At 44.5% G+C, this 24,786-nt stretch overlaps 1 protein-coding gene across 2 annotated transcripts in view; it reads left to right on the top strand.

The window, feature by feature from the left end:
• The window catches only part of LOC144128756 (cell adhesion molecule Dscam1-like), a 129,256-nt gene that overhangs the window by 37,125 nt on the left and 67,345 nt on the right, over positions 1–24,786 (top strand). For both annotated transcript variants that reach the window (XM_077662413.1, XM_077662414.1), the window contains exon 3: positions 11,841–12,194. In XM_077662413.1, the coding sequence (XP_077518539.1) occupies positions 11,841–12,194 (354 nt within the window). The remainder of the gene's footprint in view (positions 1–11,840; positions 12,195–24,786) is intronic.

Here is a 24,786-nt window from a genome sequence, read left to right as displayed (position 1 = left end):
ATTTTTGAATATTGCAGTATTGTAAGACATTATTATGGAAATATTGAAGGTAATGGTTCTTTCTTGCGATGCATAGCAAAATGTTCCTATCAAAGTTTTTCCATCGCTCGCAACGAGTAGTTAAGACTGCCACAAAAAATCAATTGGGAACGTTTTTGACGGCAGCAAAAACGTTAATAGCAAACAAATGCAAGCCTGCCAAATGTACATCTGCAGATATATTGACTGTTATGGTGAAATCTTAATATAACAAAACATTGCGCTCATAAACTGTTTCCCCTCGAAAAGTTATTATGTTCAGAATCGCTGGCTATAAAGAGGCAACAGAGAAATGGAATGCCATCCTAAGAGGAACATATAATACTATTTTTTTTCTCGATTCAGTAGTGCTTCATGTGCAATCTTGCTTTAACTGCGGCAAAAACAAATGTTACTAGGGAATATCGGAGTCGCTAACTTTATTTTTATAAAGTACGATATACCGACTACTTTTATAAAATGCAGAATTTGTTTTCCATAAAGAAGATCTGTCTAGGTACGCTGGCATTGAACCCATTCCCCCCTGTTGTATTCAAGCAAATATCTGGCATCAGGCATGCAAACATATAGCTCGCTTCTCAAGAAAAAAGTTACTTCGCGAGGTATGAAGTAAAAAAATAATGATGGAATGTTCTGAGGCGTTCAAGCGCGTTAGATAGCATTTGTGAGTAATTACTACTCCCTTTTCATGTGAACCAATCTTAGTTCACTAGCACGGTTCTTGGTGACCAGAGAGTGCCAGCAATACTTTCGTCCTTCTTTCTCCAATCCTAGGTAAAGAGGCACTGGGAGAAAATGATAAAAGAGGAATGTTCTTAAATAGCCCCAAACGACCAGAGAAGGTGTGTGAATCATAAGGTTGGCAGGAATAGGCCTTTAGAGCCTCCGGTATAGCAACCGATAGAAGAGGGTATAAGAGGCGAAAAAGGCAATGCACCAACAGCGCGAAACTTCTCTGACTTTGCCACATTAAAAGGGCAGGTAAGCATAGAAAGAGGAAATTCGTAGCCGACTAAGATGAAGGAACCAAGAGGAAGTAGGCAGAACTGAAGTGGCGAGGGTGGTAATTGCTATGCTTCGCCCGCTTACAGCGGCGCCTCGTTCACGGAGTGTCCTGCTATACCGAGCGGAGAGGATCTGGCGAAGCAATGGAGCGGACCCCGAAGAAGCTATTTTCTCCTAATCCGCGGCCATAAGGGTGAATACGGGGTAAGGCAGGCTGGGGAAAGTACAACACGTAGACGGAAAGGGAGAGGAAGCAGCGGCATGCTCCCCTGCACAGCTCACGGTTTGCACGGGGCACCCGCCTTATCGGCTCTGCCGCGAAGGAAAGGGAGGGCTGGGGGTGTTCAGGCATGCGCTTCCACCGTTTTATACGGGCTCCTGTGTGGTTGAAAGAGCACTCGCTTCCTTCTCAGTGGTTATACGGGCGTATATGGCTGACCTGAGCCTCGGAGGCGATAGGCGTAGCTTAATTCGTGCGTAGATGGGAAAGGCATATTGGTATGGGCGTTTCTCGAGTCGAAATCGCTGACGACGTGCTAGCGTCTGAGCACGTCTCGGTGTTCTGCTTCGCTCAATATGGTAACGGTGCAGGCAAGGGAGGAGGGGTTTTCGGTGTTCTTGGTTGCTTTTCTTTCTCACTAGTTTCAATGTCACTGCAAGTAGTGCAGCTAGACGTGAAAGAGCAACAGACTAAGAAGAATTGCTTCTGGTGATACATCACATGTTTATTAGTCAGCGATCTGAATTTAATTAAAAAAACTTAATCTCGAGGCCGTGGGGTGTGAGGGGTAGGGGAATATTAGTGAACGGCTATGGCCGCCTCTGGCCAAATTTGGCGTGAAGATGCCAGTAAGGAGATGGCTTTTTTCCTCAACATCAACGTCAGCCCTATTCTTTCTTTTTTTTCTTTACTGTGGTATGGTTTCTGCATGGTGGCGAACTTTTAAACAACTCAGGGAGAGGCTTTATGTACAAAGAAGGCAAGAAGGCATTCCTAAGCTTTTCTGCTCTCGCCTGCTCTTCTCTTTGGGGAGAGGCAAAGGAGGAGAGAGTTGGTTACGGAAGGGTGACGATGCATGTTGAAGGGAGATGCGAATATATTACAAACACATGAATAATGTCCCTAATTACAACCGAGAGGCGGGGTCCCTGCTTTGAAAGAAGTTTGCTAAATCCGCGACGCCCGAACGATGCTTACTCGGACAAGTAATATCCATATTATGGCTGTCTTCAAGTCTAAAAATAAATTAGCAACAGTTGAGTGTTAGTAATATAAGTAAGCCGCCTCAAAACATAGAGATACAAGGAGAAAAAGAACTACAACACTAAACGGAAGGGACACGACCCATGATTGCTTCACATGTGCTCGCAAACCTTATCGATTGAATCCACAATCCCCAGAAGCGCAAAAAAAGCAAATAAAATAGAGCGGCCATCCGAGTGACCTCGAAGCTGGTAATGTTGGGGGAAAGAGGGGTAGACTAGATCATGCGGTAAAGAAAGGCGATTTATTTTAAATATTAAGAAAGGAATGCCTTCCTTCTTCTATGTGCTGCAGCATGCTTTGTTCAGAATGCTGCATTCTTTATAACAACGCGAGACCAGGCTTTCCGAGAACGGCGTATATGAAAAAAAAATCGCCACTTGCTAGCGGATTCTATGGCAGGCGTGATAGCCAGCGTAGAGTGACGGGATGGAGCGCAGGAAGGAGTATCTTTGTTGTATCCGGATAAAAATCGCGGTAAATGAGAAAGAATTGATGGTTATGCTCACAGCCACTATTGCTTCCTCCTCTTTTCCTTCCGTCCATATTGACACCGATATTGTCCTCGCTGGAGATTTTCTTTTTTGACATGTAGCAGGCGTCCCCGCACACGTGCGCTTCAATAAAGGAATCCTACGCGCACTACGGACAAAGTAGAGAGAAAAAGTATTCTGCGAGAATTAAGAGCCAAGAAAATAGAAATCGACGAGAAATACACAAAAAGGACGCAGGTAGGTAATGGAGAAGACTCACAATGAACTGCCTCAGCTGGGGATCCAGTGCTCATGTATATCAAAGCCGCTTGATATAATTACCGTCAAGCAGTGCAGCACCGGAGATACAGTTTTTTCTTACGTCGCACAGTAGCTCTTTAGCGTTGTAAAATACTTTCGGCTCAAGCGCATTGATTGCATGCGGACATCAATTTGCGCGTGTGCTATCGCAAAAACGGGCTGCTGGCGCGTCAGCGCGTTTTTGAGGACGGAGTCGAATAGTGCAGGCTTTCGAGAAGCTACGCAAGTCGCCTGCCGACTTCATTGAAAAATATGTGCCATGTCGAAGCGTGTCGGCGAGAGCGGCTGCGTCGACTGGCGCATTCGTTTTCAGAAGGCAAGAAAAAACTAGCAACCAAAACATTGAGTCCTGAAAATCGAAGGTTAAAAATAGAAGAGCCAAATATATTCAGTCAAGCCTGTCGAGGGAACAGCTGCAGCGTCGTCTTGCTATGGCGCCATTTTTATACCCCAGGCTCGTTTTTTTTTGCTTTATAATCAGTATTGAAAAAGAATGATGTGTTTGTTCTGTAGACGTGTTTGCTTTCACACCAAATGCTACGAATAATAGTTGCAGCGTTAATATGTGAAAGGCATGGTCCAACGATTTAGCTGGCCTGCTGTGGTCGAGAATAGGTGCCAAAAAAAACAGTTTAAAAAGTCACGGAAGAGTTTATAGCTAAGTACGCACTTGTGACCGAGGTCTAGCTCCCAAGAATTGTTTTTAATTTTCATCCCACAACCAATAACTTCTAACTCCAGCTTGTGGTTGCTCTACGCTGTTTGCTTTTCTTGAACTGTATGTCGTGATCTTCATCATCATCATCATCAGCCTAACTACGACAACTGCAGGAAAAAGGTCTCACCAACTTGCCCTCCCTCTAACCGACTCTTTATTGCGCCAGCTGAAGCAGCCTTAGCCAAACTTCATAGCCTCATCCACCCACCTGACCTTCTTGCGATCCCTTCTACGAATGCCTTCGCGTTTGTCCCCTGACCTATCTTGCTCTGCCGTATATATGTATTCAAAGCGCACGAAAATACGCTTTCTCTCGTGACGTACACGGCTTGGCCAACCTCACGACCAAATAAACGCAGGATAGTCATCAAAATGCAAACGCATGATTGTTCTCTTAGGCTTTATTTACTGCGTTTTATAGTGAAAACTATTGTTGGGAGGCTTTTCGCTTAACGCACGCGGAGCCACCTCGCACCCGCAGACGGCAGTTAGCACGCCGCGCAAGCAGGGCGCTGCTCGAATCACAAGTTAGAGCCGCCCATACGGGACGTCAGTTCTTGGGGCACTTGCATTTAAGGTGAGATAGCGCTGATGGAGCGAGCGCGAGATTGACAAGGGGCGCATGGACGAGCTTTCGCTGAGTTCAACGATTTGATCATCAATAGTTCACATCCAGCTAGGGTGATGACGTCAAGGGAGTAGGGAAGAAGAAGGTTGGCACAGGAGAGAGGGAGCGGGGTGCTTACATTGCGAAGACTGCGGTGGAGGGGAGATGTGCAAAGCGTATGCGTTAGCGCTGTGTGTCAGAGTGAGCGTGCACACACTGCGTCATACCGACATGGTGCGTGATGCGAGTTTCCGTAGGCGCTGTCGAGTAACTGGTTTGCGCTTCCCGAACCAATGGAACCGACGGGGATATGATATAGCAGTGACGTCCCGACCCGGATGTAAGAAGCAGTGTGAGATATTGGAGACGTTATGGGGTGCAGCGCGCTAGCGCCTATGCACCTAGTTTTCCCTGCTTTTAAGGATTTACGCGGTGATAGAGTAAATGATGAAAAAAATAGCGCAAAAAAGGAAGACAAGGCACTTAAAGGAAACGACGCAGATAAGCACTTGATTGCGTTGTTTTTTTCCCGTGCCTTGTGTTCCTCTTTTTCGTCATGAACGTTATCCAACTCGCCCATCTTTCGTCTTTGGTAGAGTAAATGTTGCACATTCTTTGTTTTCTGTGAGGCTATCCGCAGGGGATACACGTGTCGCTAGTTACACTCTCGCGGCTACGCGACTCTGTGCGATCGCGTTCCACCACCGACCACAGGTAGAGTAGTGCCTCGCGCACCTTTCGCGCAACACTTGAGTCGCGGTTAGGGGACGAATACTAACAGTCTGGAATAAAAGTCTCTAGGACGCATGCGCCGGAAGTGAAGCCGATAGCTCTATTATTAGCCGCTGGCCGCAGACCACACTTGTGGAGGTTAAAGGCAAATTCACGTTCTTTCATCTGTGGTACTGAAATGAATTTTATCGCCAAAAAACAGAAATCCTATGTGCTTGAATCGCTTTCGGAGTGTCCTAGAGACATTCGTCCTCGGTAGGAGATGCATTCCGTGGCTTCTTTGTCATTGGGGCTAAGACCTTTAAAACGCTTTTCGAACGCTCTTTGCGCTTCTCTTCAGAAGTTTTAAGTGGTTATAAGATAAGGTGCGGTAAGAGTCTTAGAGAGGAAAAAGACCCGGTAAGTACCGTACCTCACGGGACGGGATTAAGGAGTAGTTAAAAGGGGCAGAAATTCTCCAGAACACAATCATTACGCTTGCCCTTTCTGAGTTCTGCGACTTACATATTATAGCAAAAACTTGGCCTTTTTTTGTTCATATAATGAGCTTGTTTAAATGTGGCTGACCAATTCGATCCAGGTAACATGTTTTTATTTTATTTTTCATCGAAATCTGAGCCGTGTTTCTGACTTGTATAGAATGCCCTGCGAATGAAGTAGAAAGCAAAAACATATATGTGAAAAAATGAGCCACAAGAAGAGAGACAAATGACCAGGTCGTGTACTAGACACACAACTATCACACTGCAGTTGATGAACAGGCAGGCTTTCAGAGAGAGCTAGACAAAACAACGTCGCTTGCAGAAAGAAACGATAACACTGATGCTAGGAAAGGACGAGCGCACACAAAGCAAAAAAATACGCAACTAAACTTGTGTTTAAGCTGGACTAAAAAAGAGCAAAAAACAAAAGAGTCGGCCGCCTGTCCGCACGCAGCACCGCAAAATGCCCGAAATATCGCAGCAGTGGACACTACACGAAAGTGGAAAAAGCGAAGAGCCCAAGCTAAAGGATATACACCAAACAAAGAACCAAGAACAAGCTACTGTGTCCGAGAAAAACACGCTAACACATGTACGAAGTCAAACAGTGGGAAGCAGAGAGGGAGAATCGAGCACGCAGAAGATATGAGTGGCAATGAAAGAAAGTTGCGCTAGTGCAAGCTAGCGAGAAAGAGACAGCGGCAGCGGGAATCACACATAAACACAGAAAGAGGAAGGGATGAAGAGGCAGGTGCAAAGAAAGAGAGAAGGAGGTCGAAACGGTGGACGGAGCCTATCGCGCAAGAACACAAAAAAAACAATAAGGTGTAGAGTATCTTCCGTTGAAGGGAAGGCAAAGCCGGCACTGGACAGGACGGACGGTGGGACCCAACACGCCCAAGCAAGCGGCGGAACAAGGGCAACAAACCACCCGCGCGCCCGACAACACGAAAAGTAAAAGGGGCTATTGGATCTTCCTCTCTGCAACTCCTTACACGGCCGCTCTCTGCCAAATATCGCCACGTTATTATTTTCCGTTCCTCAGTTCTCCAATGAAGAGTAAGCTCGCCAGCACAAACAGACCAGGCCTCGGTGGAACGGCACCGAACATACAGGCCAAGTCTGGCGCGGAGGTAGACGCTGAGACATAACAAGGAAGGAGTTCGCCTTGGGCAGCGTGGAAGGCCGGAAAATCACAGAAAGCAAAACGTAAAGAGATTAGGGGTAACCAGTGGCCAAAAATGAAATATCGCCGCAGGGCCTGGCCGGCCCTTGGGCTTCGAAGCAGCCACCGAATCCCCCGTGGCTGCGGAGGAGAAATTCGAGGCACGGCCACCCACGCAGAGCTGACCTGCACGGCAGCAGCGGAGAGGAGGTGAAGACGCTGTGAGGCGTTCTGGCTTCTCAAACGTCCGACGAACACCACCGGTGCGCGAAGCCGCCTCCCCCCCCCCCCCCCCCCCCCCCCGCGTGTCCTGCGGGCACGAACTGTGCTGGCGGGGAGAAGTAGAAGGCAACAAGGTGGATGAGAGATGTTGAACACATTTGGAGGCTGCTGCTGCTGCAGTCGTGGAAAGCCGTGGTGGGACCCGCTCCATTTGTCTTCCGGTGAGGCAGCGGAGATGCAGATCTCCTGCGCGTGCGCATTGCTTTGTTCTGGGGAGCGAGGCAGTGACGTAAGCACCGGTACGCCGCAGCAGCTTTGCTTTTCTATGGGGGGAAGGAAACAACTGATTTCTTGCTCGCTTCTCCTAAGCACCACGCTTTCAGCGTGGTGCCAATGTTTTAATGGCATGTTTCCATGCTGGTTGATGCGATCCGGTCTGGGTGGGCCAGCTTTAACGACTACGGTGATGTGCCCTGTTTGTCTGTCTATGTTCGTATTTCTATATACATTTTCACCAACCCAAAGAGCCACTGTTTACCACGTCGCATCGAAAGCGTAGGCATTAACTCTGTTTCATTATTGTGGTCTTCTTGCCCGGCTTCATGCTTTGCACCTACAGAGTGAAGGGGTCGTCTTTTCTGCAGTCACTCCTCTCTGTAAAAGTCATCTTGCAGCCTGAGGGTTACGCGAAGCAAAATGGCGCAAACTTCACAAAGGACACGGAAAGGAAAGATGAGACACTGGTGCTAACAACTGCAGTTTTATTGATGTACTACTCCTGTGAATATACAGCAAGCATCAAAAACAAGGAGAACAAGTACTGACAGAAATATATCGGAAGCAGATATCCCGCAAGGGAACCATGATCACCCAGTTCATGATAGGAAACGCAACTCCTTATCCAGAAGGGCTATGGAAGCAGTGCTGACACAACATTCTTTCAGACTGGCGATTTTTTCGGCCTCAGTGACTTCCCGCGTGGTTTTGTCACCTCACTTGCGCAGCAATCTCGTGTCACTCGATACAGGTGTGCATTTATAATCTCGGCGGTGAACTCTAAGATGGCCTGAAATCCGTTGTCTAAGATTGTAGCTGGGCTGTGATAATCTTTTATTAAGGAACCTCCCGGTGCATTGGCCTAGGTATCCATGGCCTCAAGGTCAGGAAATGGAATGCACATAAAGAAATGAAATAAAATACAAACAAAAAACAAAAAAGAGGCAATCATACGAACAAACAAATAACTGAATTCTTCAGGCTCGCGCGAAAAGCTCTTGCCTCCTGCTGTGTCGTCCTGTAGTCTCGACGAGCGAACAAGTGTAAGGCATAACTCTAGGACTTAATATTTTCTGCGCTGCCCAAGGTTTTCTAATACGTCCCATTGCTTTTATAACTCGCTGTAACGCACATATACTGTCCTCTTAATTTTTGCGTGTATGAGCTTATAACCTACTTTTCTTGTAAAAAAAATACATCATACAAAAAATCACTCCCTGAGTCCGGAACTAGGACATGTGCTTGTGATTACCTCTCAGAAAGAGCGTTTGCAGCTGCCTGAAAACGGAGACGAAATTGAGTTTGCGCCGGTGTGTTGACTGAAGGCGCACATAGAGTGAGAATAGCGATACTATCGAAGCAAGGGAGATTTCAAATCTCGATTTTATTTTTAGAAATATGTCTTCCGTAAACACTACTTGTGGGACAATGGTACTAATAATCAACTTTAAGTAGCGGGATTTCCATCTATCTTTTTCTGTTCTGAAAGAACTTAATCAAATATTCTCTTTGCTTTTAGCTAGCCGAGAGCTGTTTACATGAAGAAAAATTTGTTTCCTTCGCGTCTGAGGTAAATAAAAAAAAACTGCGTGAGTTGAAAATGAACTGAAGTCTTTAGTTGACCCATTCGTAACTTTTTCGTTTGTACTGTCTATGGATGAAAATTTATGTCGACGAGTTTTTTTCGCCTCCACGAACTAGGCAGGCGGGTTCGTTAGAAATAATTCTGGCGGCAGTGTGCTACTTCACGCAAGTTCGCGTTGAAACCAACTTGTGAGCAGCAAAAACCAGTTTGTTAGAAGCTCAGTACGCTTACCGGGCATTTTCTGTTTGCAACATCGAACTGTGGATAACGTGATAAAAAATTTGTTTAAAGAAGCAAGAAACAGAAAAAAATCCGAACATGGTTTTAGGTAGTTACATGGGTAAATTTTATTAGCGTCTAATGCTTGAATTAGCAAATTGTTGGCTAGCTTGATTGCTGAACTGAACCTTCAGTACCTCTAATTTCTTTGTTTTTCGTTGTTTTCCGAAAGAAATTTCATCCGAATGAAAAGTGCGATCGCGGAAAATCATATTTCCTAACTGTGGTTGGCATACAATAAACCGCTGTTTAATTTTCATGCTCGAATGTGCAAATCAGGCGTGAATTTCTGTTTTGTAATGGTTACCTTCGTTCATGTACTTATAGAATGCTGGTGCTTGTACCAGCGTCTCTGTCGATGTAGCGTTTATAGCGTCAAGCCTGGATCTTTTACTTGCTTCGACAGTTTGCTTTACGGCGTGTTAAGAAAACGATGCCGTCGTAATTTCTGTCTAGAAATGCACGTGAAGATAACCACCCAACTCTAGAAAACTGAGATCCATAGCGATGTTAAAAGAAAAAAAACTTGCGAGGGGTGCTTTAAAGTTTAACAATGTTTTCCTCAAAACGTAAGCCAGTGTGCTTCCGGGAGCACAGTCACGATACCTTCGCAAGCGTTTCTGGCCCCCTCATCGGTCACGCCTGAGGGCGTGACTTATCGTTTGTCATTAGGGCTAGCGAGGACTGAAAGGGCACTCCATAAAAGAAGGTCATTGTGCCACACTCGGCCTACGTAGACATCGACGTAAAGATTTCCCTAATGTGCGCTGCGCCACGCGCGTCGCCGAAACCCGATAAAGGCAGGCTCAGAGGTGCATCGATTTCCGCTTACTTAGCGTCGCCCTGTTCTTGAGTTCCGGGCACGAGGCGTAAGAAGAGGCATGGTACTCGAGAACCGGAAAAAAAGCAGTTGTTCATCATTTTGTCAACTGGCCCACTGAACGATAGACGATGAAACTGAAACGACTGAAGAATATAGATCGGGAAATGTGACAGTTACGCTGTATGTCCTCTTCAAAAGCCGGCAAAACACTCCTGTCGAGTCCGAAGAATGCGTTCTGCTGCAAAAACAACATGGAGTGCCACTCGACCTTATAATGTTTGATAGCAAGAAAGATAAGGAGATTTTTTGTTTCAGTGCACGCAAAGAAAGCTTGGCATAAATATTGAGAGCGCTGTAGAATCCGGCCGCTGTTCGTATATTTTTATCGGTAAACGACAGAAAACGTTTTTTTCAACGATTCTGGGGGCACTGCTTGGTATGAAATAAGAGGAACCCGTAACGTTAAAAGTGGCAAAAGAATTCGCGGCCACGTTATGCTAAGAATGAGAGATATACTACCTTTTTATCCGTCGTATTCTCTAACCGACAATTTAGTGTCTTTCGTACCAACCGATTCCGGTTTCCAGGATCTCTTTTCTTGTTTTATGCACTACGTCGTGCAAGCACCACTTTCTCTGTGATTGAGCAAAGAATCTGGAGGGGAAATTCAGGAGCGCTCCGCTTAAGGGTATGACGCGATGGAATTAAAGGTCCAGATGCGCTTAATTGGTCATCCTATACATCCATAGATCATTGGGAGTCCTCATATCACTCTTGTCTTAGTCGTGCAGTGGTGCAGCGGTTAAGTAATGCGCCACTGCTCTGCGTTGGCAGGTGCTATCACCAGTGGGGCTAGACATGCCCAGGTCACTTTTCCCGAGCAACCTCTCGCGACCAACCATTAATTTAACTGCCACGTGACATGGTGCTCAGTTTGCTTACAATATGATGGGCAGGTTGTGATGACGCCACAAGGTCACGTGATCAGGTGACTTTACAAGCCACCTAGGTAACCCACATAGGTTGCCGGCGGCTGCGAGGCTTCAAGCGGTCGCCGACGCAGGACAATTTTTTTTCGACATGGGGTTTCTAACGCCTTCGCGTTAAACTGCACGCATATTGAGCCACCGAAACGTATTCCTCTGCGCGTGGGGAAAATAAATTATAGACAGTGCAAACTACAGATAGCGCCTTCAAAGGAAAAAATAAATAATAAAATTCATTGTGCATAAAAACTCGCATACAATTGCGATGTGTATATTTTTAATTAATATTTATTTGTATTTTCAGGTCTTGCCACCTTTTCTGGGATGAAAGCATTACGGTCAGGTAACAGAAGGGCATTCCAAATGCACGTTCCTGACAGGATCAATATTAAATTTCAGCCTTAAATTAGGCACATTAAGCCCTGGAACGTTGTATGCAATAGGGGATTGTTTTCTTCTCGTTGCTAGTTTTTGCTGCATTCCCTGACAGATTTTCTTTCCCGTAAGTCACACACGGTAGTAGCGCCTACCTAAGTGCTGGAGTCCTCTTATCAATATCAGCTATAATACGAGAGAGCACGCTTTACAAACAATTACAATGGTTACTAGACTTGTTTATGGGTCCATGGGCTGACGGCTCAGCTGCTCAGAACGTAATGCTTCAGGCTGCAGACTACCAAGCTGCTCTTTGATGCCGGTGTCGAGCTTTGGCAGCTTAGCACCAGAAGCGCCTTAATAAAATTTGGTTCAAATATCTCACACTGATAAAAATAACCCGAACTTAAGTTCTATGGTGATTGCGTAAAGTGATCTTTGCTTATCTTCAGGCGGAACTGACGCTTACGCATTATTTCTCCGAACAGCAGCCCTGTGCATCGTGGCGGGCCTCGCCGGGGGGGCCGTCGTCGGCTCCTCGGGGGGTCCCCGGTGGCTGAGCGAGCCCCCCGGGCAGCTGCTCTTCTCCAACTGGACGGGCGCCAGTGCGCGCTGCTCGGCCGACGGGGACCCGCGGCCCCGCGTCTGGTGGACCAGCGACGGCACCAACGCCACCACACTCGGGGCTGCGTCGCAGCTGCTCACCGCCCACGAAGGCACGCTCACCTTCCTGCCCTTCCGCGAGCACCAGTTCCGAGCCGAGGTCCACCGCGGCGCGTTCCGGTGCCGCGCGCGCAACGACCGCGGAACCATCCTCAGCACCGTCGTGCACGTCAACGCCGGTGAGTTGCGTTTCTTTTATTTTATTGTTGCCCAAACTTTCGTAGACGGCACTCATAACATGGTGATTCATGTGCAGTGCCAAAGATAGGTTGTTTCTAAGAGAATGCCGTTGGTTACCTATCTTGGTGAATGCAACCTTGCCTATAACGGTGGTGAAGTGGAAAAAACAGAGATGTGAAAGTGCATGCTCTTCATTAATTATGCGATGAACTAAGCAGCGCGATTTGCGGAAAAGCACCGTGCGTAATCCGAAAATTCTCCTTCGCTGACAAAGCATAGAATAGATTTCCGCCTCAAAGACTAAGGAAAGCCTTTAATTTAAAGAGGTGCGAAGACGATTCGCTCCTACTGACAACACACTCTCCTGTACTGCAGAAACTAATTTCGCCAGTGTGGTCCGTAGGGGCGGTAAGCCACACAACGTTGCGGCCTCTGCTCAGGTAAAGTTTACTAGGTCTTCGGTAGGGCCATCTACGCCCCAGGCAAAGGCAGCGAACTATGTCTTGTCACCATCTAAAACGGGCCCGCTGTCTCTGGAGTCGGCAGTTCGCAAAGCTGCTCCACGAGAGAGGAGGCGGCAAGGACGCACCCCCCCCCCCCCCCCTATTCCGCGGGGCTGCTTCTTCCAGTTAGGCTATGGATAAAACGCCCAGCAAGCGATCTCTCTCTCTCGAGTGTGCAAAAAAAAAAGTAAATGACTTATAACAGGCCCGGAAAGACAAGTAACTTCATTTATTTTGCACTCAACGAAGAAAAAAGAAAAACATCACTATTACTGTGCAGTGGAGCTGTAGGAGCATAGTAAAGAAATTAAAGACTTGAAGACGTTAAAGACATAGTAGGTTAAGTGCTACCCTTAGATTTCTGTCTCCAAGAAACGTATTTTGGAGACACAATGAGCGTTCTTCCTCGCGACCAAGAGCAGGGAATTGGACTTTCCGGCAGAGTCGCAGTTAATAAACAAAGCGACGTTCCTGCCTAGAAAATTCAACTAAAACAAGTCGGAAGCGTTTGCATTTACCGTAGTTGGTTAAAAACTATATTCATATGTTTTAGATATTATCCAACACACCTAACACTAACAATCTGGAATTTGGGAGATTCTTTAGACAATTGCCACAACCATGCGTTGTTGTTAAAGGGCTGAAATTTCCATTCCTCTTTGAGAGGAAGTGACCACACTGACACCAAGGAGCAAAGAATTGAAGGATTTTTCGTCTCTAATAATGTGTGCCTGTTGAACACAAGGAAAACAAGAATAGAACTCTGCTAGCACAGGAAAGATCAGTTGCTTTGGTTTAGTCTACTCGTCGCCTTCATTTTTTCAAGGTTTTTGGCAGATTTCCTAAACAACCGTCGCCGAAGAATTCCTCGGCCTGTACGCATCAAGGTATAATCTTCGACACCTATCATCCCAATGTTACTACCGCGTTGGAAGGTTCACTTCGCTGACTAGTCGCTGTTTATTGAGAATGCCACATTAGATAAAGAATATGGTCAGGAGCTCAGCATAGCAAATTAAACGAAAAGCTTATTAATTGCATAATATCTACTGAAAAGGCAGCTGACACTCAAACGTCAAGACTAGTAGGAAAAAGACGCAAGGTGTGATGCAGACAAGAACATTGATTAGAAAATAAAAAGCAAAAGGCAGAAAAATTGTGAGCACAAAATTTCGGTGTTTTAAAAAGGGCTAAAGCCAAAGCACGAGATGTCCTCAAAAAGGCCGTAAAATTTTCATTGCAAAAACATATATGTGCCAACTAAAGAACTCCATCCCCTGAAAAAGAACACTCGAAAAAGGGTGTGTAAATTCAATGTCGACATTTAAGTTGCATTTTCCTGCTGTTGTCTACACGGGTTACTTAAACATACTGAGAAGAGACCAACATATTACGCAAACATTTCTTTGCAGTGTCCAGTTCCTCCAACTATACAGACACATTTATAAATGTCAAAACCGCGGAAAGAAAAAGAACACGTTTCACAGGACACGCAGAAATGAAGAATACAACTGTAGAAATGTGCTACGAGATCTACATAAGCTGCTGCCTGCTGGAAAACAGATAGCACCAGGACTCGGGGTTTAATTTTTCTGCAAAAATATGCGACTGTTCGTTCTCGCTTCAGCAAAAGTTGCACACTATCTGAAGGCTGCACCTAAATAAAACTGCACTGCTCAGACAAGTACAGGATTGTTAGACATCAATTTTGATTGTGAAGGAAATGTGAAATATTGTAAGGTGATCATTATCAGCTTCTACCTCTCTACGCCTCTTCGCTTCAACCAATGCAAAATTTTCCTCTTGCATGTCGTGTGGGGGTGTTTATCGCGCTAGGCTCGCAGCAAGCGCCCAAGGCTTCACTCGCGGGACAGGCTGACACAGGCGCTGACATTCTCGACTAATCGCGCAAGTGTCGGTTACGCGATAAAACTCATTCACTACCAAAACATCTCTGCCAACTTATCGTCACAAAATGCCCATCCAGAGCACTAAGCAATGAACCTGTTATGATCAGAGCAGTGTTTCTTCTGCTTTAGAGAGAGGAACATTAAGAATTACGCTTACTAGAAACACTAGTGCCTGATATTGCCTGAAGACTTAACCCACTAGTACATTGTACGGCTTTCCCTCTCTATGTGACTTCGCATTAACGTTTCTTCAGAAAAAAGCAGAAACCACACGAACAATTACACTAGAATATATAGGACTAAACGAAAAATATGAGGTTGGCACAACATTCTATATAGGTGGTTAAATATTGGCACGCCACATCAGAAGTGCAGTAGTAGGGAACCGACAGGAGAAAACAGCAAGGCTTCTTCCGTGGCCACGTTTATTTTCACTCCTGAATGCTGCACCGGCTTTGTGGCTGTTTAAAAATTAATTACCAGGAATGCTAAAGGAAGTATTACCTAAACCTTTAGCTTAAGTGTTGCGTACACTCCAAAAATTTTATCGAAGCCTCGATAGGAGACATCATGCACAGCGTAATAAGGGCTGAAACCAAAGGACCTACAATACAGTTCCGCTCGATCTCTAGTCATGTCTGAATTCGTGGGAAGTGGGATGAGAGTGCTGTTGCGTGTGCCGCACTAGTCTGTAACGGCCCAATAAAAATAGATATACCGCATAAAAATTGCACAAAATTTGTGCACAGTAAGCATCGATAAATGACAGCCTTGATTGGACATGGAAAGAAGTAACAAACTCCACGTGGTTAAGCTAGTCCTAGAAAATTGGAAATCATGCACGCCAAGAACGCTTCATTGAAGTGATAATGACAGCTTATTATCGGACATACATATCGCGCATAGAACTTCACTCGCAAGAAAAGAGAAAAACCTAATTGTGAAAGATGTAGAGATGAGCTCACAGTAAACTGGATCATAGTCACATTCCAAAAACTCAAGAAGCTAACAAAAATTCGTTATGCAATTTTGAACGAAGGCAACGTTTTCTACCCCAGTTCGCTTATTCGAGCTAAGTAATTCCTTCAAAGGTACTGTGTTCTTAGTTTCTTAAAGCAAGCAAACCTCTTAAAAAGCTATAAAGTTTTAAGTACTTTTTAATAAGTATCCACAAGCCACACACATTAAACCATCTTCTTAGCGCATGACAGCCTTAGTTGCTGGAATGTCAAAATACAACTCCACACATTTGTTATATTATTCAGCCATAGATATAAAACCTTCCTTCCTGACAGGCAAAAGGAACATAAATTCATAAAAACTAAATTTCAAGAGCCTACATTCTGTTTTTATTCACTCATATATACACCTTAATAATATAAAAATCAACCGAAGTGGGCATAATAGGGGAACGAAAGGGAGATGTTATCTGAGAAAGAGAAAGAAAGATGAACAAAACGAAACAGCGAAACTCCAGAGAGTTGAGGACAGCCAGTCTGGAAACTCTTGTAGTGCTAATACAGAAACTCACTCTACCACCTCACTTTAATTCAAAGCTAGGATCGTGACCGGGAATACTTTTACGTGGAGCTGAGGGCGGCGAAGAGAAGGAGCTTTATTAAAATACAGTTCTTATGGTAAAGACAAATAAAGCGGTGGGGTTACAACGAACCTACTGGACCGCCATTTCTGATCCCGATTCTGGAAAACGCCCGAACAAGCAGCGTGTCTTAGAAAAACCTGCAGGCTCACTGTCCGCTTCTGCAGGAAAGAAGAAAGAAATGTACTTCAGCTAAAAACGCCAAAAAAAATCAGGAGAAAAAATTCACGAACACCCAAAGCGAAGGTCAGCCGTTGCAGGTGCTAGTATAATTAATATAAATGATTTTTTTTGTTCTAGGGCTACACCGCGTCTATGTGATTCGCCGCAGTAAAAAACACCAGAAAATTTTGCAATGTTTTTGTTTTTTAACTTTTACTGAAATCTTGCTACTTACACAGTGTTTGCCATAGCAGCCACCAAAATGCCCCTCTGCCCTTCCCAGTGAAGCCAGGCTTCTTCTGCTGCATAGTCGATACGCGAAAGGAAGAGGCATTGAGTCGCGCAAGCGGATAGTGGTGGATATTTTATAAGGGAGTTTAGAATACTTCTACTATAGCTACAAAAATTACGAATTCCGGCAATATTGCATGATATAATCTGCACACCGCTTCATGGAGGGAAATTAAATTGAACAGAAAGTGTTACGGTGTCACTGTTGCAGGAAGTCAAGCTGTCAGAGCATTTGGCCGGTACCACAAATAATGGAAACTAAATAGTTCAAAATTCTAAAGAAGACCGAGAGAAAAGTTCGCAAAATTCCCCTACTGCCAGCAGCATTAATTTTTGGCGTATAATTGCCAGAGGTTGGTTTCGTTAGGTAGCTATACTTAAGTCGAAACCACCTGAAACTACCGAGTATATGCAGTCCTAAGACTGGTGGTGCTGCACGCCTCAGCGCAAAAAATGGCGATGCAAAAGTAGACAACGGTTCAAGAAGGAAAGAAAAAGGGAGGGGGCATTGGTCTAGGTCGCTTTTTCTTATTCTGCGCACGTCTCATGTTCCGGAAGAAAGGTAGTCGTGTTTTCTGCTGTGTAGCTGCGAACAAGCACGCAGCAGGTGGAGATTCTCTCCCCTGCTGAGACATTCAAAACACGTCGCGAAAGACACACAGCCCTTGCTTCTCGTGCTTGGTGTCGCAGCAGGCGCGGCGACTGTACTGTCTAGTCACCAGAATAGTCAATAAAAGGAGCGCAGACGTGATAACACTTCCAGTACTTTTTCACAACACCCCAACTGCCGCTTGAGACAGCAAGATATGAACGATCCACGTTCGCATATCTTGCGCAGCGGCTCAAAGCGACCACCTTTATTGTCGTGCTTGCCGTAGGAGGCAGTCCGCCCACGTACAGACATGCTGTTTGTCATGTAGTTTGTCGTATGGAATAGTCTGCATTTTAGCCTTTCGTGCCCTAGAAGAGCTTTCAAACTTTTCTTTTTGGTTTTACAGACAGTCTACGCTCGAATTAAAAAAATATATATATATTCTGAGGCCGGGAGAAAAAAAACAGAAACAAAACAGGAGATAAATTTATGAGGGTGTGTTTGCAACGTTTCGAAGGCTTAACCTGCAGTCGTAGCAGACATATCCTGCCAAATTGAGAACGGTGCGGCAAAAGCTGGCTAAGATACGCAGGCACTCTCTGAAAGCTAAATACTGTGAAGCTGGGAATACCTGCCGTATACGTACCGTCACCGTAAAATTAAACACAAACAGTATAATGAACAAAAGTACGAAGGAACGCAAAATATTAGCTGCTTGAAGAGGAATGCACTTATGGCCTATTTACACTTGCACGAGGAGTTCATGTGACATAGAGGCGTAAATGAGGTGCGTTAGCATAAAGTCTCCCTGAGCTAATTTGTTTTGTTTTTCTGTTCCCGTTTCAGCTGTATTGGTTGCGTTTCATTTGAAGCTGCCACTAAACGCGAGCTAAACACTATGCCTTTTGCTTGCTATAAATTTTTTTTCTGTTATTTCAGTTCAAATAAATAGCTGAATGAGAATCTTGAAAACATTAAGCAGCTGAGTGAAAAGGATAGCCTTGGTATAGCACGTGATCGTTACGTTTGTGAAGGCTAGGCGCAATATTCTCGCAACTAGTAATGCCTACGTTTAATTGTCAAATACAATAAAAGCATTCAATGGGGGTATTTAATGGTGACATTATAATGAAAAACAATATTAGTAATAAAAAATACTGTAGCCTTCTACTTCCTTTGCGAGAAATATACAATTTGCAGGGGACAAAAGTTACTGCATGAATATTTCTCCCTGCTCAACATTTCTTTCCATACCGTCGTTTCGCGTACGAAAAATGAAGGATGACACATCTCAACCCGATATGCCAGAGTTGTATGTTTGCGTGTCCTATGATATAAAAAATATACTTCACAGGCATTTCATGTGCGTAAGAGCTGAGAGAAGAAAGCGGAGAATTACTGTCGTAAGTAGTGCTTGCGCATTGAAAGGAGTTCACGCATTATCTAAAACAGAAGCTGTTTTTCATATTTAGCGAAATAGCACCGACTGACTCATTCAAAACACCAGTCTCACAAGCAAAATCGCTGGAACTCCAATGCGGTTCCGCAGAGGCGTGCTTAGATGAATGTCTTTCTTGGTACCAATTCATATATGCATGTCGAAGTACAACCAAGCATAACGAATAATGGAACAAATTTGAAATGTTTTCAATGCGAATAGACCCTACAACCATTGTTGAAAAAAGCCAGGCCTATAGTGAACTTTCCGGGAAAAAAAAGAAAACACTGAGCAACTATGCGTCAGCTTGCAGCCATTTATTACTTTTGTTTATCTAAACCCTGGGCCGTTCAAAACTGGTTGGAGCCAATGTTTAAGTACAGAATTTACAGGGGCAATGATGCGCTCACTTTATTTGCTACTAACGGTGAGCCTGTCTATTTCGAAGAAAGCTTGAAGATATAGTAAATAGGAACACAAAACTTTAATGAACAAGTGTGTTGCCTAAGTAAGAACATAAAGTTTAGTTTCCAATTTTTTCACCCCAACACAACTGAAACTTTAATCAGATTAAACCTTTTTCTTCCTGTGAGTGCGGTTTGAATAATTAGTATTACCCTTCGTATCAAAATGCGAAGAATATTTTTTCGTCGCGCATACACTTTAGCGTGTTGTGAGGCTTCAAGTGCGACGGATGATGCTTCGGTACAGTTTGAAAACGCCATTTCCTGTTTTTTATGCAGCTGCCTGATTATATATACGGCCATTCATAACCCAACGTAGTACCCAAATTACTGCCCTTAGCAGTGTCTACCTACGTTATAAGACATAAATAATTACCTATACTGGATTCTTTTTTCTTCAGAAAAGAGCGAGCTTTCGTGTGGTTCAATAAACAGAAGAATGAAATGAAACAATTCCCGCAGTCACGAAAATAACTCACTGCTAAATTCACACCGTAGTGGATTTCCTGAAAACCAGTTCACACACCGTGAGAAATATCAAAAGTGCGAACTGCGCACAAGACGAGAGCATGCGCACTAGTTTTCGGTTTAGTTCGTACGCTTGCTGTTTATTGCTTGTTGCTTGTAAAAGGGACCCAGGGCTTCTCAAGATTCTCCCTCGTCTTTCTCCTGGGGATCCTCTAGAATATTTAGAAATAAGCTATTGAATGAAAATTGAATCTAGATAAGAAACGGTAGTTACAAGGCGCACTCCTTCAAGCACCTTTGTCTTTTCAAGACTTAATTATTCTAACTAATAGTCGAAAGTTTTTTTCGCATTGATTGCAGTGGGGTGTCCGCTTCAGCGCTCATTTCTAGACTCGAGAAAAAATTGTCTTTGTTGTACTCCTTCATACTTGCTACTACGTTCTGGGAAAAGTGGTGTTTTGTGTATTAAATACACTTCAGGTTTCTGAATGCATGTCTAAGTACAGAGCTACAACACAATGCTGTTTGTTATTTAGATTCTATTGCACACTGCAATTATGCGTACTATAGCTAAGAGAGCATAATTTTACACAAGTAATGCAATATCTTAAATGGTTCATTTCCGCAACTTCTAGTGAGTATCAAAAATAGCATTTGGGCACAGAAGGTGCAAAAAGAAGGTAGATAAAAAAGGTTTTATGTTATGTTATTTTTATTAAAATTGACAAAGTGCATCAATATAGCGGAAACTTCCCCAAGATCTGGGCACAATTTTAGTTTTATTTTATTCAGCAGTCTGTATTACTTGAACGAACTTAATGCCAGGAGTACAATAACACCAAATGAGCGCTGTACGCAATTAAACGAAAGATGAAAGAGGTAGCACCTCAACAGAATTTCGTCCGGGGCCATGAAGAGCTTAGCCACCAACCTGAAGCTTCCCGCCTCACTGGTCTGAACAACAAGGTTTCGGACAAGGAGGAATCTGAGTAGAAAAAGAAACCCCTGGAAGCAAAAAAAAAGGAACCTTATCGGGTTCGTTCTGCTTCGCAGCCGAAGGGTATACTGCCCACTCGCTCCCATCTCTTCCCCAGGCGATTGGCCTCTCATCTTGTTTTCTAGACTCGTGCCGGGGGCTGCTACTCTGCCACCAATAAGATTAAAGAGTTTTCCCTGCCACATATGAGAGGGCAGTCAGCCAGCCTCAGCAATTGACCGCCGAAACAGGCAAACAAAGGAATGACGAGAAAGACACTGCTCTTCTTCGTTCTGCTAGGCTTATTTTATTCATGGCCGGGTGTTGGCTGCTGGTTGGCCACTACCGTAGGACTTACTTAGAGTGCCCTCGACAAAAGTTACGTGCCGAACCGAGGTTGTTACGAAAGTTCAAGACATCTGTAGCGTGAGAAAAAAACGGTAGTTTTGCTGGCAGAAGGCGGGTCACGCACTTCTGTCTTTTAGTATTTTTTCTCTTCTCATTTAGAACTGGAGACAAGAGTGCCGTCAGAGCCCTATGTCTTTTGCTTTAGCTGCTACCTCCGCTGGGCGAATTTTTCCTGCACTGCATAAAGATATCAAGGTGCATTTGGGGAAACCATATCGACCGGTATCTACTAACATAAAAAATGCGATTTTTTGAGTGGGAAGAAACCCGCAGAGAGCGATTGATGAGGAAGAATATAAAATGTTTATATTTATTCCAGTACAGACCAGCCAGTAGTTCAACTGAGGAAAGGCGAGATCTCAATGGGTGCCTACAATCCCTGCTTATTATTTTTAAGTACCACTGCACTGACGTCTGTTTGTTCAATTTATGGCGTTTTCTTAGCAGATGAGTACGCAAGGAACCAAGGCATTTACTAATTTTTTGTTACTGCTCCTTATTTAAAGCTAGTGCCGCTAAGTGCCCACTGCTCATTGCATACTGATTACTGTACGCAGCGGCCGTTCTTGCGTTCATTGGCTCAATTTATTACCCTTCAGGCATGCACTGGTATACTGCATTTTTGACGCAGACTGTTTCTCTGTCAAGTAAGCATACATTTCTCTTGATATCTTCATTCCTGTGAAGCTATTATTGCTCAATTAGCCCACCTTTTTCATCCGCCTGCCCATTTGCGGTGAGGAGAAGGAGCTTCAGGGCCTGTATACGAACGGCAGTGCGGCTTCAAGCTAAGAGAAAAGGAAAGTAGGTGGGCTCATACAGAACACGCGAAAAGAGGAATGCTTCTCCCTTACAATTTTTTCCGCATTGCTGCGAAATGATCGAGCGCTCTGCATACGCGAGACATTCTTTGGCCGTTAACCATACTCAAAAAAGCCAATCATCATGAGCTTTAGATCTTATAAACGACAATTGTAAATTACTTTCACACAACTTTGTAACTGAGAGCCATCTTTTGAGTAATGTTTTTTTTTTAATTGCGTGCTATGATAAAACCAGTTTCAAAATTATTGTACTTAAAAAGTATTGCGGCGATCCTTGATAACGCACAAGCCTTGTAATTTCTTCCCTGCAAGTCACGCAGCCGTTTATGGCAGCCTTGTGGCGTTAACTTGAACCAGAAATAAAGCAAGCGAATCCATATCTAACACAAACGCTGGCACATGCATGGATGCGGCGCGCACATATTGAAATTCTTCATGTAATAAAATCTTCCCGTTCTGGATCTGTAGAAAGTGGATAGGCTTTCTACGGACAAAAAAAAATTGAATCTTGAAGACGTCGGTGTACAGAAAATTTGGAAATTGTCTTTAGATAAGAGAGAACTGAGATTCTTAAAAAATATTTGCCTTTGCACAGTCTATGAACTCTTTTTGATGATAAAAGAAGATTGGAATCTTGCAGACTTCGGCCTATACACAATCAATAGGATATCTTAAGGTAAAACGAATCTGAGATTCGTACTTTGTCTATCCGCGAAAAGAAATTGGTGGGTTTATAGACTTTTGGTTGACAGGCAGTTTATAAAATGTCTATTGACCACGGCAAATACCTATACTTAGCAATAAAGCCTAGAAAATGTCCATAAATCATTTTTCTAAGGGCTGTCTATACTGCACAAAAGAGCGAAATCACAGATCCTCAATCCAGCAAAAGGTGTAGCAAATGACCGCCTCTTTCCCTACAGATAGCAGCTTTCAGTGGATCGATTTTCCTCGTTCTTTGGCCACCGCCGTTGTCGCCCACGGTACAGACACCATATAATGACAGCCAGAGAAATGTTGGCCGGTGTGGAGAACCCCGGTCTTTGCAGCGCAGCGCATTAGCGAATGAACACCCGTGCACCTTCCCAAGCTCTTCACCATTCTCGGACCAGACCGAACCCTGCATGCAGATTTCCCGAAATGTTGGAGATTTTTCTAGCACTGTGGTTTCCTAGTCATCTTCACTTTCCGCGAACTGCAACGTGTTCTTCGAGTGGTAAACAAGAAGAATAGAACAGGAATCGCTCGACAGGGGAGTTGGGCCAGCGCTGTCGAGGGTCCACTCTAGTCTGTGCTACACATGAGTGGTAGAGGCAGAGTTCAATTCCTCTCTGTCGACCTCGCGTACCTACTATCCTGTCGGTCCTGCCTCGACGCTGCTAATGTGCCTTGCCCCGACCACTTATCGCCACTGAGCAGAGTAACTTAGGAACACGGTTCTGGCAGTGATTTCTTCGGCGTTAGTGCTCCTTGTGTAAGGTCTCCAATCTCTGTTTTGAAACATGAATGCAGTCGTCCTTCCTTCGTTATAGCATTATTGGACGGCCCGCCAGTAGTAGCAATAGAAAAAAGACGCGCATGTTGTATTTTCAGCCAAAAGAAAAGCAGTTGTGTCTGTTTTTAGTTCTTGAGTTTTTTCTTTTTTTTTCTCGATGCCTAACGAATGCGATGCGCCTATGAAGCAACACGTGTCCGAAAGTGTCAGTTTAGTGTAGAAGTAAGAACTCCCAGACTTTTCACTGCGCTCCCTGCAGAAGACGTGAAAACAATAATTCTCCCGCGACCCTCTTGCTCGTGCAGGCACGGTCCGGCCATGCTGGCTGTGTTTCGGTAGAGGCGGAATACAATAACGTCTGTGATCTGCGATGTCCGCGTACGTTAAAGAACCGGAACCAGCCTGCGTTTGAATCTGTCTTCTCCGTGTTGCTACTGCCTCAGCATGGTGAAATACAAGCCAGCCAATGCGTCTTAAACTAAAAGTGGTCAAACTTAATCGGGAGTTCGCCACAACGGCAGCCCTCGTTGCATTTTGTATTTGCCGCAGCCCGTTGATGGTATTCCGTTTGCCAATATATTAGGTCAGCGGTTCTGGTTTACAGTGCAAGGCGCCGCTTACATTGGAGAGGGTCTCATATAGCTATCGCCCTTTAGTTGCTTTTCGAATAACTCATAATCCCCATCAGAATCGCCCGCAGTCACAATCGTGTTCAGAGCGCGACAAAGCCCTCTTTAAAAACTTTGCATTATCCCTGCTGTTTGGCAACGCTGCCTTCGTATCCTGGCTATAATAATCTACCAATGAACCCTACGGCAACTTGTTGAGGCAAGATCTAACCCGGATACAGTATAACATGAAAAATAGTAAAAAGCCATCCTACTTCTCGGCAGCAAGGAACTCGAAGAGGCTTCATGTCAAGCACATGCTATATCCTCATAGACTCCGCATCCTTTTCAGTAGTCCCATCAAGCGAAAAATCCACATTTTGTTCCAGAGATAAAACTTAAGTGCGTTAATTTATGCACTTTGCATGATTTTTATTAGGTTGAAGAATAACAGATCCCCTCTTTATACCAGAGAAAAAAACAACACATAAATGCTTCCTTTTTGCTGAAAATCATACAATTCAGGCGATCCAGGGGAAAGTGCCAATAAAAGGCATGGAACAAAGTACAGAAATCAAAATTCCGCTCGTGCAAACGCATTCAGATCAGCAGGACCCAATCCTGCAGATTTAAAGGACGATAGACACGAAATCATGAAGGTCAGAAACAAATATGACCGCCTTCCTTGTTATACGGAGATGGCCCACAGGTAAATAGTAACACTTCCATTGGCCGAGAAGATATTTTAGTTTGGTTTTAACCACCGGTAGTACAGAGACCTCACCATTCTATACCCGTCGATAGCGACCTCTCCACGACGAGCAGTCGATGTGATATAAACAACGTGACGTC

Source organism: Amblyomma americanum, chromosome 4 (genome assembly GCF_052857255.1).
Source record: "Amblyomma americanum isolate KBUSLIRL-KWMA chromosome 4, ASM5285725v1, whole genome shotgun sequence".
In the NCBI taxonomy this organism is placed as follows: Eukaryota; Metazoa; Arthropoda; class Arachnida; order Ixodida; family Ixodidae; genus Amblyomma; species Amblyomma americanum.
This window is presented reverse-complemented; position numbering and strand designations above follow the sequence as displayed.